The following is a 20422-nucleotide window of genomic DNA, read 5'->3' on the forward strand; positions in this document are numbered from 1 at the left end:
CCGTCCCAATTGATGACATGTCCAGTCTCTTGCACGTGTTCGGCCAGAGCGTTAGCAGCACTGCGTCCTTTCGCCACGTCATTTTTGTGCTGCTGGATCCGTCTGCACCAGTTTCCGGATTCCCCGATATAATTCCGGTCGCAATCTTCACACGGAATCTTGTACACGACCCCAGGATATCTGTCAGGGGGAAGCGGGTCTTTCACATTGACGAGCTCGTTTCTAAGCTTGCTTGTTGGAACGTGGGCAACTTGCACGCCGTACTTTCGGAATACTTTCGGAATACTTTGGTTACGCGTTTTGTATAGATGTCGATCGATAACTTGTTTTATTCCCTCCCGCACGAAGAGCTGTTCAACGCAGCCAAGACCAGCATAGAATCTGGCGATGCCATTGCCTTTCAAAATAGTGCTGGAATATGTGGAAAACTTCCCGCACCTGCTTGAACTTCATCTAAGCATCGCGTTGGTGTGATTTGAAGACGACCTGTATATTCAAGCGACAAGGCATCTGCATATGTCCATTCGTTGCACCTCTTCTGTCTTACATCTTTCTCGCATTTCCAGATCATGCCATTAACAGTACCTGTGGCGACAGAAGTGCTATGCGAATTTTTCAATATTCGGATGACTAACTGTTGCTTCTGAAAGAACCACCTACCTTGACCGATCTTAATATGCCACACCATGTCTTAAACATGTCTAGACAGCATGGTAAACGCCTCGCTTTGAGTCATGAGCTTCCCATTGACAACAGCCTGCAGGTTTTAGACGTTAGACTAACCTGTTGCAAAGAAACATGCCTGCAGGATTTACAACCCAAGGCCCAAAAAGTAATTTCTACAGTCCCGTTCAGCCCATTAAAAAACAGTGGAGAAAGCAATAGCAAACCTATGGCTTTCTTCAGCACTGAAAAAATCCTGCATTCTTATGACCGAATATAGTTTCTGTAACCAGATTACCAGGCTGGAAAAAGCAGGGCATCCCCAGCATGTAATTGTAACAAACGCCTGGTCCTTGTTGCTGAAAGTAAAACGGCGGAAAAAGAGAGCAGAAAAGAAAACTGAGTTGAAACCGACAGTGTATCCTTATATACATCATTGTTCCACAATCTGAAAAAAAGTGGCGATAAGCACAATGTACCAGTTGTTTTCTCATTCCCACTGAAAGTTGCCTAACTTTGTCATCGCATTATGGATAGAAAAAAGGGGAAAGTTTGATGTGGTAAGCTACATGCAAAGCCAATTGTGAAGTACGCCAGCGGCGTTGTGTGGGAATTACATCTTTCATGCGGCAAGGCCTATATCGGACATGCTGGCAGATGTTCCAATTATAGAGGGCGTGAACATGAACTGGGAGTAGACAACGGTGCCAACTTGTGTCCCGCGAAGCACTGCAAGAAATGCGAACATTTTCAACCAATGTTTTAACAAATCTAAATATTATAGCCAGAAGCGGTGACACGCTGACACGTGAACCTCTAGAATCTTTTTTTATTCGAAAAAAGGACGATGAGTGAATTAGCGGCATGTTAGTTTGTTTGAAAAGGAAAAAAAACATTTTCTAACTCCACGTGTTTAATGATTTAATTTAACAATAAGACGTTTTTCAGTGTATATATTTGTCCCGCGTTCCTTTCGAATAAAGTGTTGCCAGTTAGCGCCTGCCTTGACTCTTTTTTTGTTCGTTTGTTAAGTGTTGCGCTACAATTTCTCGTTTCTAAATTACGAGGCAAATAGGCCCCAAACAAACGCTGCTAATATACGTGATCAGTTTGAATGAAGTGGCGAGACATTTTTCTTGCAATTTGCACAACAATACGTGCATCATTTGCTGTCTCACAAGCATCGAATTAGCGAGAGTGGGTAAATACGTTAATTCAGGTTTAAATAAAACCCGAATTAAATGGATGGAATTTGCCTCCGTGTCCCTTTCAGGCCGCAGAGAAAACTGTGAGCTAATAGCAACTTGCAGCCGTTTACGTGAGGGGCAAGCTAGTGCACCTGACAACGTGCACCTGACACCGGTATAGCGTTACTTGTTTCTGCGATCATGGTCCCATTACTGTTGAAGGAATTAGGCCAAGAACGTGTACATTATTCGATGTATGCTCACAAAGCTGGAAATAAAGTCGTTGAAAGCCGAAGGGGTACTGATCACCTCCACATCTGCCGTAATTTCGAAGTATTTAAAGTAGATGAAATATGCAGGGACTGGATATCAGTAGGACGCGTCTGAAGGCGGATGAAACTGTAACGCTTATCGCCCACTTCTAAGACTGGAATCCATGAAGGCTCCGTATGATTTAAAAATTGGACGCTCCCAGTTCAAGGAGCATCACGCGCATCATTTGGATGATATCAGCGCTAATAGCATATTTGTTAGAGGTCACCTTTCTCATATTACATATAGCGGAAGTATATGCGAGACCTTTTTCAGGGCTGACGCATCAGGACTTTGCAGCTTATTTAACGTTTAATTAAATGCCTCAATTCTATAAGATTTCCCTAAGTATTTATGCTGGAGAGGGGAGGGAAGCCGTAACAAGCCTTTATTTGGTTAATGATGAAACCAGCTGATTTAGGCATCTTTTCAAAAGTACTTTCGCAGACTCTTAAAATCTAGTGGTTCTGTGAAACACATCTGCGCGCCCCTGAGAGGAGGAGCAAGCTGTGAGGAATCGAAGCGCAACTGCGCATCTGTGAATACATGCATGCTGGCAAGTTAAGCGGAGTGCATTAATTCTTCAATGCTGCGTGCGTCGCTCTCGCCGGCTTGGAATGCTCCCAACACAAAGTAAATAGATTACGCCTAAAAGGACCTTTGTTTGCGCTCTTTCCTGTGTGATTTCATCAGAGTGTATCACAAAGCTTAAGGAAGTTTCACTAAAGTTGATTTAATTTGTACTAGCGCACAGAAAATACCCGCCGAAAGCACTTCCCGAGAAAGCGGTCAGCATCATAAAATGACGAATAATAAAAAAATGCACAAGGACGTATTAGAAAAGATCTTTTTAGCGGCCGGATCTTAAACTCTAGTCTGCTAAGGGCGAGAGGAGGGCTGTACGATGATTGTTTTTATTTTAATTTTCTAAAGAGTGCCGTACCATACAGCAACTCTGAGTCTCCATAAGGTCTTGGAAGAGCCATGGCACGTATGCACTGGTTTGCAGCTTTATCGGCCATTTCTTTTTCTGCAACAAGTATCTGCGCCGAGACTCTTAGCGACCACATCAAACGTGCACGGTGAACCTATTATTCTGCCACTCGCGTCCTCCTTGTGATCACAGCCCTAAAGTAATGGAATGCTCTGATACTTCTCTCTGCGCACACCATATACCGCAGCACTGTGCTCACCACGCACAGGTTAAGCCTATTTTCAGGCTCACCACTCGATCGTTGTTCTTTTCCGCAGAGGTTGGATTCGATGTGTGGCATAGACAAGCAAGAGCAGCTATTATAGCAATAGCATTAGAGTTGTCGTAACACCGAAAGGTCTCCGGTGTAAGGTGTCACGAAATTCGCTGACTGGCAAAAGAGGTCCTGTGGCCATGTGACGTCGTCGCAATGTGCCCACCATTTCAGGTGGAAAAAAAATTATTAATTACTCTGGAGAAGTAAAGTGACATTGCGACGTGACCAGAACATGTCCTTATTGTTGTGAGTAACACTTCAATATAAACGGCGAAAGAATTTTATAAATAGTATGTTGAAACCATCACTGCAAATGGAATACCGGCTACTGCAGCTAGCACTCGCAATATGGCAGTTCATGGACCAACAATTGCAAAGAAACTCACGAAGAAATTGCAAGTAGCTTAGCTCCGCTATGCCAGGATATACGTAACGAAAGCTAAGGCCTTGGTTAGCCTTGGTTAATCTTGATTGCAAGTCCAGGTTAGCCTGGTTGTCTGGCTAGTTGTTGTCACATGGTTCGTCACGTGGTTGGTCACGTGACCGGTCACGTGGTAGGTCACGTGGTGCGGTGCGACCACGGTGGGAATGCGAGCACGGCGAAACTACGAGTTCGTAGCCAATGTAGCTTTCGCCACAAAAAAAATGGCAATGGCTTAGCTCGGCTATGCCAGGATATACGTAGCGAAAGCTCTTGGTTAGCCCTGGTTAATCTTGATTGCAAGTCCAGGTCAGTCCGGTTGCCTGGATAGGGTTGTCACGCGGTAGGTCAAGTGGTCAGTCACGTGGTTGGTCACGTGGTCGGTCACGTGGTGCGGTGCGATCACGGTGGGAATGCGAGCACGGCGAACCTGCGAGTTCGTGGAAAATGCCCAAATGTTGCAGAGGAAGCTGCGGCAAATGACATATCTCATGCTAGACCATTTCTGCCTAAAGCTCACATAAACATCCCTATAATGTTTAGTACTAATGCATTGCTAGAGGCTCTTCTGTCGTTGTGTTACTACTATTGTAGTTGCTATCGACTTAGTGCCCTTGATCTGCTCCCGTCGCTGGTGTTCAATTTATGAAAATATGTCATTAGGATAGCAAAAACTATGTATTCATATCCATCAGTTTATGAGATAAGGCGCAAATTAGGCGTATATCTCAGATGCAAAAAGTTCATAAAACTAAGAATGACTCTAGAAATTGAATACCATCGCTTTCAAGCCTTTTAGACGATGAGTTTTTCTAGAAAAACTTGGGTACACTGTTATTCCAATGACCCCTCCATTGTTGTAACTAAGCTTTATGGAAATATTAGGCAACTGGCATCGGAACTGAAAATGCATTCAGGAAGCATTGTGAGGCAGTTGACTTCTGGAAGAGGCTCAAAAGGTCAACCATTTTTCATACCTTTTTTGCGCCGTGATGTGTTTTTTTAAAATGTACACGCTGAATAAATTTTAGCACCTTAGTAGGTGTAAAAACCACGGTCACTTGTCACAGACCTAGCACGCTTTGAGAAATAAAATATAGAAAGAAACGCGGGAAGGTTTTCCGCTAGGGAGCTCATGTTGGCTACACTGAACTGGAGAAAAGGGCAGATGAGCGTAAATTAAAAACAGTAAGATACAAGCGCAGTTTGAATTTCACAGCCCGCTGAAACAAAGGCGTCGTCGCATGTCTACACAGTCCATGTCTTGTCTCGCTTAGGGACGCTAATTAAGCCACACAGTTTACATGTTCGAGGCGATTCCTGTCAGTAATGTTACTTTATACCGACCAGTAATATGCAACATGGTTTTCCTATCTCCTCGACTGGCAGAAAGAGCACTGTGTAACTGTCCGGCACCCTTTATGCAAGCTGAATAACCGGCCAGTGCCTTCCAGCCTCCAGCATTTGCAGGACGTGTAAAATACTACCGCCGTAAATTGTTGAAGATAGAAAAATTCAAGAAAAGGTTGCCTATACATCCGAAGATTTTTTATCGCGATAGGGTTAGAAGTAACGTTGCAGTGACTACCTGGGGTTCGGTTGTACGACGATAATTTGGATTGGTCAAGAGGGTCGTCATGGAGTCACGGAGACACGCCGTTTATGACGTCGCAGCTAGATACCTTCAAATGCTCTGAGCTAATTAAAAGTTATGCAGATTTCCATTGTGGGGTCCTGCCATGTCGTAACTGTCATTATAACACATCACGCAGTTAATTACGCATTTCTACATTAAAGTACTTTGCTCACGCGTTAAAGAAATTTAGTCGTCAAGTGGTAGAATCGAACGCCTGATCCCTTTTCGGGAGCCCAGTGTGCTACGTATAGCCACGGAGGAGGACCCGCGCTGTGGACGAAATAAAGGAGCGCCTTACGGCTAGCGAGACGTCAACCGTGTGACGCAGGCGAACCCGTAGATATTTCCGTTGTGCTCGGCGCTGAGTCAGCTCTCAGCACGTAGCGCGCTACGTGTTGTATGAACTCATCGCAGTCTTCAAAGAAACCGTATCGACAAGGGTCACGCTGCAGTTGCGCGAGGTGACAAGAGCAAACTGGAGCAATGTCAAGGGTGATAAAATAAAACACAACATTATCATAAGGTGATCTCTAACGATATCGCGTTATACTCTGTGTTACGTTAGGAGTTCACAATGCCTATTACCTTTACCGCTAGTTCAAAGTAGTGTGTCAGCAACCCTGAGAAGGCTACCACGTCTTTGCTTTCTTCGTAACTACACAAAATACTAACTGTGGCACGAGCGCACTGCAGCTTAGGCAGAGTAAGGATACCCGTGCCTGGACCAATGCAGTAAATGAAGTGAAATGGTCACTAGTGTCAACAGCCGCTACTGCAGTCTCTGGTTGTTTTGCATTACGTAGCAGTACCTAAAGGATGAGAAATTATTTCTGGCGGTTGAGTAACCAGAACACCGAGAGATGCATTCCAGAGGCGGCAAAATACGCGAACGTCTATAGCGGATGCGGTGTGCGGAAGAGCGACGCGAGCGCAGCGCGTGGGTTTTAAACTTGTGTTTAACTATGATTTCGTCCAGGTTAAGCCAAATAAAAGCGGGGTCGCTCAGGTGTGATACCTTCTAGCCGATAAATCTAAAGAATAGGAACCTCCTATGGCTAAGTTCAAAGCGCAGCCAAGGCGGGACCGCTCGTAGAAGAGGCCAATAAAGTGGCAGACAATCTGTCGCCTCCCGCCCTACTTCAAGTGTGGATTTTCCAGGCCAAGACGCATTTAAGCCTTCATTGCACCAACTCAGAAACGACGCGCTACAATGAAGTTGTCTCTGCGCTTCCTCCTGATGCGCCCATATTCTCTTAAAACCCATGGGCGCTGCACCATATCAACTTCTCACGATCAAGGTGCTGGCGAGAGTCATGCCGTTGGAATAGTCGTTATCGGCGAAAACCTTGGCGACCGCCGGCCTTACCAACTGCTGCGCCGGATGTGGCAGCTTCTCTGTGAGAGCGTCGTCTCCACCCTTGTGACGCTACTTCGAGATGTGCTCTTGTAGCGCCTTCCCCAGCCCATTCGCGTGGTCCTCGTGGCAGCCAGGCCCTTGCCAATCAGATTCACGAAGTGGCCTCCCTGTTCGTCACAGCTGACTCGCCGACAGCCGACCTTGTGACTTTACTCCTCGAAGCTCTGCAATGGTGATCCTACCGCCTCAGTTATGACACTGTGGTCGCCGTCCCTGGAGCCCCATTCGTCAGCTCCCAAACGTCCCTCTTCGCGCGCATGTAAAACATGGAATCTTAGCCCCTTGCCACCTTATTGGTATCACCGGCGCTTCCGGCGTCGCGACACGAAGTCCACGTCATCCTCTTCATGCTCGGGAAATGGCAGCCAAGATTACTTACGGCGGGGTGTCGTCTCGCTCTTAGTCCCGGCCGCCTTTTTGTAACCGACATGATCTATGGCACAGAGTTCCTTAACGACAATGGAGTGGAATTCAGTGTCGTTCCTCAAACTAGCGCTGATCGTATCAAGACGACGGAACACTGGCCATGTGCCAACAACGCTTCGTCTATAGCGGCAGAGTCTTTGCACCCTCACCCTTGAAATGGGATTCTGTTGCACGTTTCGATAGGCATTCGCCATTGCTACAGTTGCCCATCAGATCATTAGCTCGGATTTCCCTTTGTACTTCGCCTTGCCCGACATCATGCTGGTGGATCGCAATACACACGGCTTGACTCGTCCATTTATTTCTTGAGCCTTTTCCGACTTTGTTGGCATCGTCATCCGCGTGCTGTTTTCTTCATCTCTGTTCGAGGAGATCCTGGTGGGTGTTCCAGGAGTTGGTCTAGCCATACAACCTGACATAGCCGCCTGAGATAGCGGTGAACCACCACATTGTCATCCGTGTCCAAACAGCAGGCGCCTGACTCCGTCTCCTCTCTGGTGACCACTTGGCTCTCGGCAAGCGGGCCTTGGAACGCATGCGGCATACAGGCACTATACGCCCATCAGCCATTGCCTGGGCTTTAAAGCTGCATCTCGAACTCGAGAAAGATGGAGTTCAATGGCGTCCAAGGCGTCACTATCGAGCGTTGAACGCCAAGACCCTCAACGACTGATATCCGCTGCCTCACATCCAGCAGTTTACATCGCACTTGGCCAGCTGAGTAATATTTAGCAAAGCGGGCCTGGTTAAGCCATACCACCACATACCCACAAAGCCCGCCGACACACCTAAGACCTCCATCACGCTGCCATTTGGATTGATTGAATTCGTGTGGATGCCTATTAGACTCCGTATCACAGCTCAGACCTTCCAGCGGCTCATCTTTTGAGTTAAGAGAGGGCTGCCTGTCGTGTTCTCATGCATCTTTCATATCATCATTGCCAGCACTACGTCCGAAGATCACTACGTCATCTATGAAATTTCTTCCAGCCCCTCTAGCAGTAAGGCCTCTTTGTGAATTAAACGAGCGCATCTTCGGCGCTTCTCAGCCAAACTCTTCGGGCCGTCACTTGTAATCGCTTGGTATCTTCTCTGACACCTCCTAACATCGTGTAGTAATTTGTTCAGCCTGTGCAACTGCCGCAAGATATGGCGTGCGCATGTTGCGTCATCAAATGGGGATAGTGAACTTTGCCCGACGCTTCGTAGCACATTGCGAAGAGCTGCTCCAGGCAATCAGCGATCTTCTCGGACAATCGACGGCCCGTCCACTGCCAATTCCTGGTCATTGGAAGAACAAGGATCCTTTGCTGCTGTCAAGCAAGCTGTCCCGGACGCCATGCTTCTGTTCCATCTTTGCAGCAACGTCCCTGCTAGGCTGATGGCGGATTCCTACAGCGCAGCCGTCGGAGTCGTCATCATATTCATCAGCCTCATTACGCTCACAGCCGTACAAAGGTCTCTCCTATATCTTTCCAATCAACAGTGTCCTGTGGCAGCTGCGGCCACGCTACCTCCGCGAGCTTTTTAATCTTCTCCTACAACCTAACATTCTACCGCATTCTGCTGCGCTTGTCTTCTCTTCGAATCCAGTTAGTCACCCTTAAGGACCGGCAGTTATCTTGTCTTCGCATTACATGCCCGGCCCAAGCCCACTTCTTCATCTAGATTTCGAGCAGGTTTTTCATTAACCTGCGTTCACTAACCCAACTGCCCTATTCAGTCTCTTAACGTTAAACATTTTATATTCCTTCTGTAGCTCGATGCATTGGTCTCAGTTCAACTGGAACCCTTTTATTTAGCCTCTACGTTTCTGTACCATAGGTGAGTACCGGTACGACACTGCTGATATACACTTTACACTTGAAAATTAATAGCAAACTGTCATTCATGATATGAGATAACCTGGTATATGCACAACACTATACATTCTTATTCTTCTCTTTAATTCTCTCTTATGATCGGGATTGGTTATCACTACTTGCTCGAAGTAGACATATTCCCTTACCCTTCCCGCGCGTTGCTAGCAATTGTAACCTGCTATTTCGTTCCTGGACTGTGAACCATTACTTTGTATTTTTGAATATTAATTTTCAGAGCCGCCGTTCTGTTCTGCCTCAGTGAGTCATTAGTGATAGTTTTGATCTTCATCATCTGAACGGCTTAGCGAAGCATCCTTGTCAGCGAATCGCATATAACTAGGCTATTTTTTATTACGTCTCATCTCCAAGTGTCACGGTGTAGGCTTTTGAATGCCTGCTCTAAATAGGCGGGGGTTAAAATTGGCGAGATGTGTCTTCCCACCTGACGCCCTTAATTATAATCCAGCACCTATCTTTGACGTAAACAAGATGCTGTGGCGTTGTTTGCCATATGGAGAGACTGTAGGAAAGCTTGGGGGTGGAAAAGTAGGCTTAACGCTCTTAGGTATACATAGCAGCAAAAGTGTTCAAAGCATTTGTATTGCACAGTGCAGCTGTGATGTCCTGCCTTCGTGAAGAACAACTACGTTAATATTCCTCCCAAGTTTATCCTGAAAGTATAAAGCCCCATTTCGGAGGAGCTTTACATTCAAAACGCCGCGAGGCATGCGCTTGGAAGTCACCCACAGTTTGGAGTACGAGGTGGTTGCGTGACCCTTTGAAAAACAAGGAATGAAAAGTTACCCAATTACATTTATCGTTTGGTACAGCATCCATGGGGGTTGTTAGTCGCTAACAATTGGCGAGTGCTCGGAAGAAGAGAGTGGCAAAGTACCCTTCACCATTTCGAATTTATTTTAAAATACCACGATAAATGTACGTTGTGAAGGCGTCGACAAGTCCCTATAAGGCGCCATATTCTTGGCGCGTTATCCAGATTTGAGCCAGTTTCTTGATTAGCCCGACATGCTCCTGCATGCTCTACATTTGCTCTCTAATACAGTAGTTGAAACTATATAGCCTAGACAGTATTACACCGAAATCGCTGTTCTCAAACGCAATGAAAAGACCACGAAATGGAACCACGCATTCAAACTAAATATTTTACCAGCGCTTCGCTTTATTTTCTGATGAATCTTAGCCACCTTCTCATTCCTGGGAAGAAGGCTGAGGTTTTGTTTTATTGTATAGGAGTCTCAACATCTTGCCCCCCTAAGGATTGCTGCTAGGGTTACTCTACCTTGCTTAAATATTTTATATGGCCCATTCACAACATTGTTTTTGCTTCGTCACTAGACAATGCGAAACAATATTTTAGACTCTCTACACTAACCATAATTAATATTTCTTTAAATTGTGCAGAAAGCAATTTCTATACACCTTGAGTTTGGCGCCTTAGTTGCCTATGTGCCATAAAATCCAACAAAACACAGTACTGGTGAAGCTGGTCAGCGGTGATCCCATGTTTGAACCCCGGACCAGTACGAATTTTTCTTTGACTATGAACTTTCTGAGAAAGCTGTATAGCTTTCTTTTGTAGCCGTATGCCTGCGCATGGGTGGATGCCAATGAGTAATACTCCCTTATTACAAAACACAGAACTACGCACTGTAGCAGACACGTGGCCGCCTACGATGCCCCGGGCAGCCTCCGCGAGCGCCAGCAACACCTATGTGTGTAATCACAGTCTTAATCGGCTACTACAGTGCGTAGTTTCTATATAGTGGTGTTTGAGAACTGTCTTCAATGTAAATATTACTATCGTTTGAACGGCAATATTTGGGAGGGCACGTTGCGCAAGAGGCAGCTTACGCTACTCTGGGAAAACTAGGCGGATAAGAGCGGTTAAGAGCGCCTTTTGGAGATATATTCGTGTTCATAACACACGTTAGAGCGATAGCTTGGAAATGACATGTCATATACTTTGTCACATTCTTACTGAAAGCACTTTCCGGCCTTTAACAAATGACTGGATACTCTGCGGGTACTCTACCAGGGGAGAAAATATTTTTGAAAGTATTCCTCCCATGAGTTCCTATCGGTCGCTCTCCAGCCCCGTAATTTAAACCCGGGTTGACTTCCACGCCCACGTTCCGTGGTGTTTTAAATATACATCGCCACAAAAGTGACGCTTCATACTATCAAAACCTGCTAATTCTTTGTTCTTAACAAAGGCACATCATAGGCTCATTGCGAAATTAGAAGACTGCTTTGCAATCTTTTAATTCTATGCATTTTTATGGGCGCTTAGCCTCCTTTCACGCACACTTAGAATGAGAGACAAAACGTTTATGCAACGCTTATAGCGTCCTTGGACTCTTCATGGGTGGAATACCTAGTTCGGGACTCCTGCGGCTGCTGCGACAGCTTGGGCTCGTTCAAACAGTAAAAGTTGATCTCCGGGTTCCCAGCTGAAGAGCGCTACCTGCCACTCCTCCTGCCTAGCATTGTGTGTAACTAGGAGTGGAGGGTTGTGGTGGCATCTCCATGTAGTGTGGTATAGTGTTGCTGTCTCTCCTCACCAAGCGCATGAGGGCCTGTATACAGAGGGGTCTATCTTACTTCGAACAAATAAGCATGGACATTTGTTTCAAGCTATCTACAAGTTACAGTCTGCTCTTTAGTGAGTTAGCTACGGGGTGTGGATAGATCGTTGTTAGTCCTCTCTCTTAGTCGTATAGATCGTCCTTAGCCGTAGGTCTGGGCATCTGGCTTGAATCTGAACATATCAGTCGTCGTTCGATTATTATGTCCTCGAGCGACGGCGTGTGATGCGTGGTTCCAAGCCAGGCCGGTGGGCGTGTCCCGATGCCCTCATGATAGAATCTTTCTTTGCTTGAGCCACCTTGGCTTAGTAAGCGGAGAGCATTCTTGCCAATTCTGCCGCTCAGAAAATTCCGACAAGCAGTCCGGGAGTGTGAGATGACTACCAGAAACTCGCCTATTCTGTTGCCTTCGGGGAGTGCGGTGAAAATCATATAGTCCTCTGCTTCAATAGGGGTACATATCTTTATGATTACGCTTTCTAGCTCCTTGTAAGCGTTTTCAATTGCCGCTGCCACAACGGCTCTATGTCATGGGTTGCTGACTGCGTCTACAAAGTGGATTATTTTATGCCAGCGAAGCATTTTTTAACGCCTGAGCCCTTTCTTTGCTCCTGGTTCGGTGCAGTTGTATATACATGCAGTTAGCAATGCGTAGGACTGCGTACATCGGTCTGATGTCGTCCGGCACTTACAACGCCTCTTGAATCTTTTTGCGTCTTTCAGGGTAGCCTGGTTGTCCAAGTTATGTCCTGCCTGTGTGCGTACGTAGAAGCCATTCTTTATGGGCAATGAGAACTGCTTCCCTCCTATGCTCTAGGAATGTCCCGGAGACTTCGAGGTTCATTAATCTATGCTCATATGTTCTCAGAGGTAGACCCAGGACCATCTTACGTCTTCCACACCATAGCCTCTACCTGCTCGACCTCTTGGCATGTAAGGATGTGGTGCAGTAGGCTGTTTGTATGTATTGACGTCTAGAGCTCGTATTAGTCTGACCGTGACCTCCTCCTTGAAGCCTACTGTCTGCTGCTCGGATGATCATCCGAGTCACTTGGCACATATATTAAGAGAGGTGCATGAACATGTGGCCCACACTTTGGCTAGAATGTAGCCACATTCCCAGCATATGTAGCGCTGCTACTTCCGGCGTCTCTTGTCTGATTGTCTGCCAAGATGAATAATTAGTCGGAGAGCACCAAGAAAAACACAGCACCCCGCTGCGCCAGCAGCCACACCTTAATTGAAACAGGGCGATATGGAAGACACCAAAGTGATTCCGGTGATAAGGCAAGCTATACAGATAGCAACGCAACCACTGCAACAAGAGATGGTACTACTAAAACAGAAGCAGGAAGAAGTAGAAAATACACACTATGCATCCAACAGGCAAGTCAAGTGACCCTGACCCGCTCGCAACGCTCACAAAGTGCTCACAAAGGAGAGTGATATTAAGAACGTCTCAGTGCATGGATCTGACGTCGAGTAATGACCAGACAGAATTATAGGGTACAGGAAATTTAGCAATGTGTGAAGCTGCCGACGATTCAGAAACAGCTCAACTTTCAACAATACATGAAGAAACGGCTCACCCAGCCCGACATAATGCCGTTTAAGGAAACAAATGGCGAGCCTAGCATTAGGGGATACATCACGTATGTCAGCCATACCGTGGCTGGCAGGGTAGGTGTTCCGGTGTCTGAAGCCATCACACCAATGCAGCATCAGCTGCAAGATGCAGAAATCGAAATTATGTTCGTAGAAAGCATCCCATATAACAGGGCAAAAGCCAGCACATTCATTCTAATTGACTGCAATCCGCCGTCTCAGAGAAGGGTCGACGTCGATGCCCTACTGAGACCAGCAATGAGGAGAGCCGAAAACCACTGCCTGTAATTCACGGGGGACTCATTGCATGGCGCAAAAGGTAGGGGAATAAAAGAGACATCGTGGAAGGGAATTCCCTAGGCCCAACCACAATCGCTGCTGGGTTATAACTAATTCCGTACTTTGCAAAGCCGACTTGCATCGTCAACACAGTCAGTAAGTATTCCTGTCCAGAGCCAACATTCGCCGACATTTCAAGGGACACGGAATGGAACAACAGTGGGGAAGTTCTCGGCAGCAACCTATACATCCTCTCTGTAGCGCTGTCCACGGGGGAAGCTGGAAAAAAGATAGGCGAGGCCAGGCTAACGGATTGGAAACCATTCAGGAAGGTGTGTAGGTAGGACTCGATACAAATTTTCGAGGAACAGAGTCACATGCTATGGGAGGCGAGAGACGCCAACTAGAGAGTCTGGGAAAGGACAGCAGACATTCTGGAAAGAGATAGGCGTATATTGCACCTCTGGGAGGTCTGTAGGAGCATAAGAGATGGAAAATGCAGAAGTACAAGTGACGACTTAGGCTATGTGTAGGCCAATGTTCAGCTCAGGCTCAACAACACGCGCTAACCCTGGCCAGGAAAAAATGGTATCTGGTATGCAGCTCACTGCGGGGAACACACTCCATCTACAACACCTGGGGCCTGTTTAAGCAGACGACTGATCCCAATAAATCCATGTCAGAAATTAACAATGCCTTGAACGCGTCACCCACGCCTTCCAGGGTGGCGATGAGGGCCTTCTGCGTAAGATTACTAACCGCTACATTGCAGTCACCAGCTATCCATGTAACAAAGAATATCAAAGCTCGGAAAAATTTAAACTAGGTAGACCAATCGATAAAGAAATGGTCAACGCCACTGTAGGACGGCGACAGAAAGACGACGCCAGGGGGACACCGCACCCGAAACCTTGGACCTAAGATTACTAACTTAACCATGTACCTAAACGAACATTCCGAAACAGGGAAGGTACCCCAGGGGCGGAGGAATGCGGAAAAAGTAATGATCCGTAAGAAATACATACCTGCATACCTGCATAACTGCTAATAAGCGGCTATGCAAATATGGAACGAGCTTAAACATTTTTGCGTTATGTTTTAGCATCCCCCGCAAACATGCCCACACTGAGTGTCACCCTTATTAAGCGCTCCTGAAGAGGCGTGCAGCGATAGGACTTTAAATACTCTCACTGGATGTCTGCACATACACTACAAACAACTTGGGCGGAGGTTTGTGTGAAATTAAGTTTGTTACTAGTGGAGTAGCTGCAGTTCTTTATTACAATATAGTAGGGAATTTTTCCGTTCCCGGTCTCCGGAGGACAAAGGGACATAGTCAATCCAGCAAAACAACTCCAGTAAGTAAAGCACAAATTTTAATGCAACAAATTAGAGAGGAATGCAACTGGAGAAAGTCCATATTCTGCTCAGTAGCTCAGAGAGCAGCCCAGGGGCGCCTGTGGATTAAATTTCCACATCTTGGGTTTATTAACGCGCCCAAAAAAATGCACAACGCGAGGCTGTGCTGTATCGTGCCTGAGTCAAAATGCGGCCGTAGCGGCAAAGGTTTCTTATAGGCGCACAGTCACTACAAGGAGTGACTATTCACAAACATTCAGTGCCTATCATGCGCTTAGCGCTGTGAGGTACGCCTCGGCGATTTGAAGTCTCCTTGGAAGTGCCGTTTCACGTTTCGACGACAAAAAATCTGGGCCATAGCACGCAGATGAAGTTTACACATCGCTTTCCAACTTTTATAGCACATGTGCATGTCCTTTTTGATGCGCATAAAAATATACTACATAACAGTGCTCTAGAAACAATCATTTTGAAGAAAAGATAGGATGCACGTTTAGGGCGTGCAAAACGTTAAGAAATGCAAAAAAAGTAAAAATTTCCTATTCCGCTCGGGTTGGTTCCTGGGTGCGCCGGCATATTGTGATCGTGAGAAGTAAAAACGTCCCTCAAAACAGGACGGCACAGACGCAGGGAACAACACAGAGTGGTTGATATCTTTTTTTTGGTAGACGCCAACGCTTTAGAGTATTTAAGCATCGTGATCACAACTGTCTTTATTAGACTAAGGCATCTACAGGACAAAGCTCTAACCTGTAACGTTCCAAATAACACTTTCCTTTGCTTTTACGGCCTAGATATGCCCGCAAATTTCTTGGTCGCATTCTTCCAAGTGAATTTGTGCCACTAGCTGCTAGGCTTATTAACGCTATAGCGCTAAGGATCCCGTGCTGCAGAAAATCCCGCGTCGTCATCTGCGGTGTGAGGAAAAAAAAATCCCCTTGACAAAGAACGTAGGTAGGCCACTTGCGTCACATCACTTTATGGCGTCATCATAACCTGCTCACTGTATCACGAGCAAACTGAACAGAGTTTCAGGTGGATGTTAAATTTGCGATTGGTCGCTAGATGTTTCTAGGGCAGAGCAACTGAGTCGCACAAGGCCAACCGGAAGCGGAACCTGCCATCGCAGGACAATGCCGCATCGCTTAACGACTGCACCATTGCGCCAGGGCAGGTATGAGGACTCCCAGGTATTTATGAATGTAAAGTCGAGAGTGACCAATTGCACTTATATCGGCGTTAAGCCATTCACGTTATAATGCGATACACCTAATGCGGAGCATAAGTGTCGCCTCCAATTTTTCTCTCTTGAAAAAGTTACCTGAGGGGATTTGTTAAGGGTGACATTACCTTGTGTAGTTTCAGCAAAGCACTTAAAATAAAACTAGGAATTTAGGAGTACTGCCTTATGATGTACACATCGGAAACTTGCTTTTTGCTGCTGTTAGGCACTCTTCAGTCCTGCCACATCCCCCAGTTTTTGATGCCATTTATGCGTGCTGTGAGCACAGGCTCTAGAACGGACCGCGTCTGGAGCACTCTCCGGCATTGATGTGCTGCAGTAGTCATCCAACGAAATTACCTCATTCATGATCCGAATGTCACGCCAGTTATCCAAAAATATTCGAAAGCTGGAACATCGTGTTCAGTGCGTGTCGAATGATTTTTATCCAGCAATATCCATTCGTCCGACGGTTCGAATAGGAGGGCTTTTGATGGGTTATCCGACAATTCGAAATCTTCCAAATGGAAGGCAAACACGCCTGTGCTGAATGATGACGCCGCACGTTATAGCACCGCATGCGGCCTGAAATAATCCGGAACCGTAACAACACTTCCCCGAATGTATCGCCCTTGTATCGCTTCGGGACAATAAACGCCACAATATACATTCATCTTTTTACCGAACCGTATTTATTGTCAAGGAGCTTTTTTTTTTCAAGGACACAGCCTAAAGGAACATTCTACCGGTCTTTCGGGACATCTCCGCTCAGATTTAAAGCTTTTCAAATTAAGTGGTTAGTACGAAAATCTAAGGACGAAGACAATTCGTCAGTGTACTCTCAAAGAAAATATTTTCCTCTTTTTAAACACATTTCTGAGTCCTTAAACGCCCTAAAGTAAGTATGGCTTTTTCGTTGCAGATCTTCTATCGCTGGAGCGCCACAGTGTCTGGGATGCAAATGCGTGCATGGAAAACCTGACTGCGAAATGCCTGGCAGCATATGCGAGTGCTACAATGGGGTGGTGTACTACAGGAACAGCATATTCTGCCCTATTAATGTTACGCACTGCGCTCCTGAAAAAAGGTGACATTTTCTAATCCCCACATTGGATGAGATAAATTTCCGGCATCCTAAAACATACGTGGCTACCTCTGCCGGGGTATTTATCTGCTGTTTTAGAGAAATGCATCTCCTTGGTGGCTGAGACAGACGTCAATTAATTGGTCACATAGATTGTAATATTCAAGTATGTGTCGCCATTTTTTTTCTACCCTTCCTGTACTTTCTTTTCTTCAGCAGCAATCCGCGATACTCAAAGAAAAAACATGAATGCCTACTTGGGCGCTACATGCGGCCCCCATTTTTTGAAGACGCCTTGAGATGTAATGGGCGGCGCCCGGTGAACAGCGCGTGGCGTCTGCTTGAGGACATCGAACGTTCCCTGTACTTGCCTGGCACCTCGTCGTCTTTCCAAGCGCCACTCCATATATTGGCGCTTTAACCCCCCCCCCCCCCCTCCCAGACAATGTGTCCGAAAAATGAAATGGAAAAAAATTAAGCACTAAGGAAAGGGCAAGAAACAATAAAACTTTGAAAAATCAGTCAAGCACATATGTACAAATGAAGTGCATATCGGAGGCGAAGTCCGGTGGGTAGAGATGACATCAAAAGGGCTGGGAAAAACGCTGTGGGCGCAACTACGCGATGAGAGCTGAGCGAATGGGGGAATAGCGAGCAGCCGCGCTGCTGAAGTCAAAATCAGAACCAAAACTCTCATGACGCTGCACGCGCACCAAGGATATGAGGTGAGGGCGGGCTGTATTGCGGGATGGCAGTCACAATCATGTCACGACTATGTCTGCGGGGAAGGTAATCGGCTGAAAGTTGCCGGGAAACGAGCAAGGCAGGGTTTGCCGCAACGCAAGGTGAACTCTGGTGCAGGTGAAGTTGCCAGTGCTGATGTGTGCGCGTTGGGCGCGCTGGTAACTTCACGGCACGAGGGAGAGGTGCCCAATGCAGACGCCCACGGATTCTTCATAGCTTAAGGAAACCACTAATAGCATCCACTTTGATTTCTGCGAAGAGTCGAGGAACAATTAGATTAAGTGCAATTCTGCCAAAGAACTCACAGGCGAGCTCGTAAAGGGCAGGCCACAGAGTTGTGACCGCACGACTAAATGTAGAAACGGCATCCGAGGTTGTCCAGAGAAATGGGGGAAACTCCCTAGTGACTGTCAAGATTGGCCCTTGTTAAATCTGAACGAATTTTATTTAGACAAAACCAACCTGTGCCTGCATGATCACAACATTGTCAGAAGTACTTTGGTCGTATATACATTGTGTTTTGAGTGCTTTTATGGTTTTATTTCTTTCTGTGTATTGTGTGCGGTCTTCTGTGAAATGTGTTCCACGGACACTAGGTAATAAAAAAGAAAGTGCCGGAAGGCGTTGAAAGCGTGAGAGTTATGCCGTAAAGAGGCAATGAACCGTGCCTTCAGGTTACTATAGAGCGTAGAACCTTGTTCGGGCAAGATGAGGCACTCGAAGAGGTCGTCGGGAAGGTGAAGATTGGCCACAGAGTAGATTGTTGCTGGGGCTGAAACATATGGTGACTTAGAATCGCAGATTTGGAGCACTTCCCGAGCAACGTTTCCTGTTCTTTTCGGAGCAACTGTATTCCAAACGCAGATCTGAGCCACGGATCGCGTCTTCCAATCGTAGGCAGGGAGCGGTTGCCGCGCCGAGATTGCTCCGTGGAGCAGTCGGGACTGCTCCGCCGAAATCGGCAGATCCGACCGGAAGTTTGCGTGACGTTCTTTTTCAGCGGCGATAGCTGCGCCCTACATGCTCTTGCCTGCATGCTCTGGCCAGAGCAAGTGTACTCCAATCGCAATTTCAGGTCGTGCGCTATGCCACGGATTCAGGCGCTCTGTCACAGAGCGTGCAGACCGCTCCGGACCTGCGATTGGAATTCACCAATAGTGAACGTAGAAGTGGGAATCAAGACGGAACTCTAAGGGCCGATTTTTCTCGTACAAGAGCACTGCTCCGGGCTGCTCAGGGCAGCCACGCAGTGTGGACGTCGCTTTAATGCATGCGTTTCGGTCGGAAGACGTGCGTGGAGACCGCACCCTGACACGGCTGGTAGAAGACAGGTGGCTGCGGCTTGTTGAGCCTGGCTGCAGAAGGGAGCATGGCTGCTTGTCCCGCGCCGAGAACCGGCTGCTAGACGGGAACACAAGCGTGATGAACATAGCGGGTGAAACGACGCGACTGCTGGCTACGTGCGTGTGAGTAGTGCGAGGTCACCACAATGTGATCGCTAGGCGCCGCCCCGCATTTACTTATCCCAGCTTGAGACGCGATAAGCGGTGGCGGCCATCAAACAGGTCCGCCCTTATAATTGTTTTTTTGGGAAAGGACATGGGGAAGTATCTGTCTCATATATCGGAGGACACCTGAACCGCGCCGTAAGGGAACGGATCTTTCCAAAAACACTATCAGAATGGAAGGGGCTCCCGCGTGACGTGGTCAGCTTGACAAACCAAGATTCCTTCTTATCTGCTGTCGTGTCGCTGTTATAGACGCAGTGAGTTTGTTCATGCTCTTAATTTTGCATTTTTGTATTCTTAAGAAGCGCAGAGTGTTTGTTATTGCTTCTGTGCTCGCTTTTTATTTTGTGTGTGCTTGCTTTGTTGCATCGCATTATATCAACGATGTATGTTTGTTCCACTAATGCCTTGGCTACCAAATGGCGGCTGGCAGTATTGAATAAAATTAAAATAAAATAAAGAAATAAAATAAAGGAGGGACTGAAAGAATAAAGGAAGAATAAGGTGCCATAGTGTAGAGCTCCGGAATGATTTCGACTACCCGGGGATCTTTAACGGCACTGGCATCGCGCAGCACACTGGCGCCTTTTGCGCATCCCTTCATAAAAACGCAGCCGCCGCGGTTGGGTTCGAACCCGGCACACGTCCGCTCTTCGCGAGTGCCTCGAGCGTTGCACGCTGCGCTCGTTCGGCACCTCGAACCCGGACGCGAAGGGTGTATTTAGATGGATGCGAAATATTAGAGACTCGCGTCGTGTGCGATTTTACTGCACCTTCATGGAACCCCAGGTCGGCAAAACTTTCTGGGGCCCTCTAATACACGATCACTCAGAGCCTTAAT

General features: G+C 46.8%; 1 protein-coding gene across 2 annotated transcripts in view; it reads left to right on the forward strand.

The window, feature by feature from the left end:
• Positions 1 to 3057: 3057 nt before the first annotated feature.
• The window catches only part of LOC144100285 (uncharacterized), a 32416-nt gene continuing 15051 nt past the window's right edge, over positions 3058 to 20422 (forward strand). For both annotated transcript variants that reach the window (XR_013307595.1, XM_077633277.1), the window contains exons 1-2: positions 3058 to 3244; positions 17168 to 17332. Coding sequence is in view for 1 of the 2 variants with exons in the window: in XM_077633277.1 (XP_077489403.1) it covers positions 3147 to 3244; positions 17168 to 17332 (263 nt within the window). In the remaining variant the exon portion in view is untranslated. The remainder of the gene's footprint in view (positions 3245 to 17167; positions 17333 to 20422) is intronic.

This window comes from Amblyomma americanum, chromosome 8 (assembly GCF_052857255.1).
Source record: "Amblyomma americanum isolate KBUSLIRL-KWMA chromosome 8, ASM5285725v1, whole genome shotgun sequence".
NCBI classification, from domain to species: domain Eukaryota; kingdom Metazoa; phylum Arthropoda; class Arachnida; order Ixodida; family Ixodidae; genus Amblyomma; species Amblyomma americanum.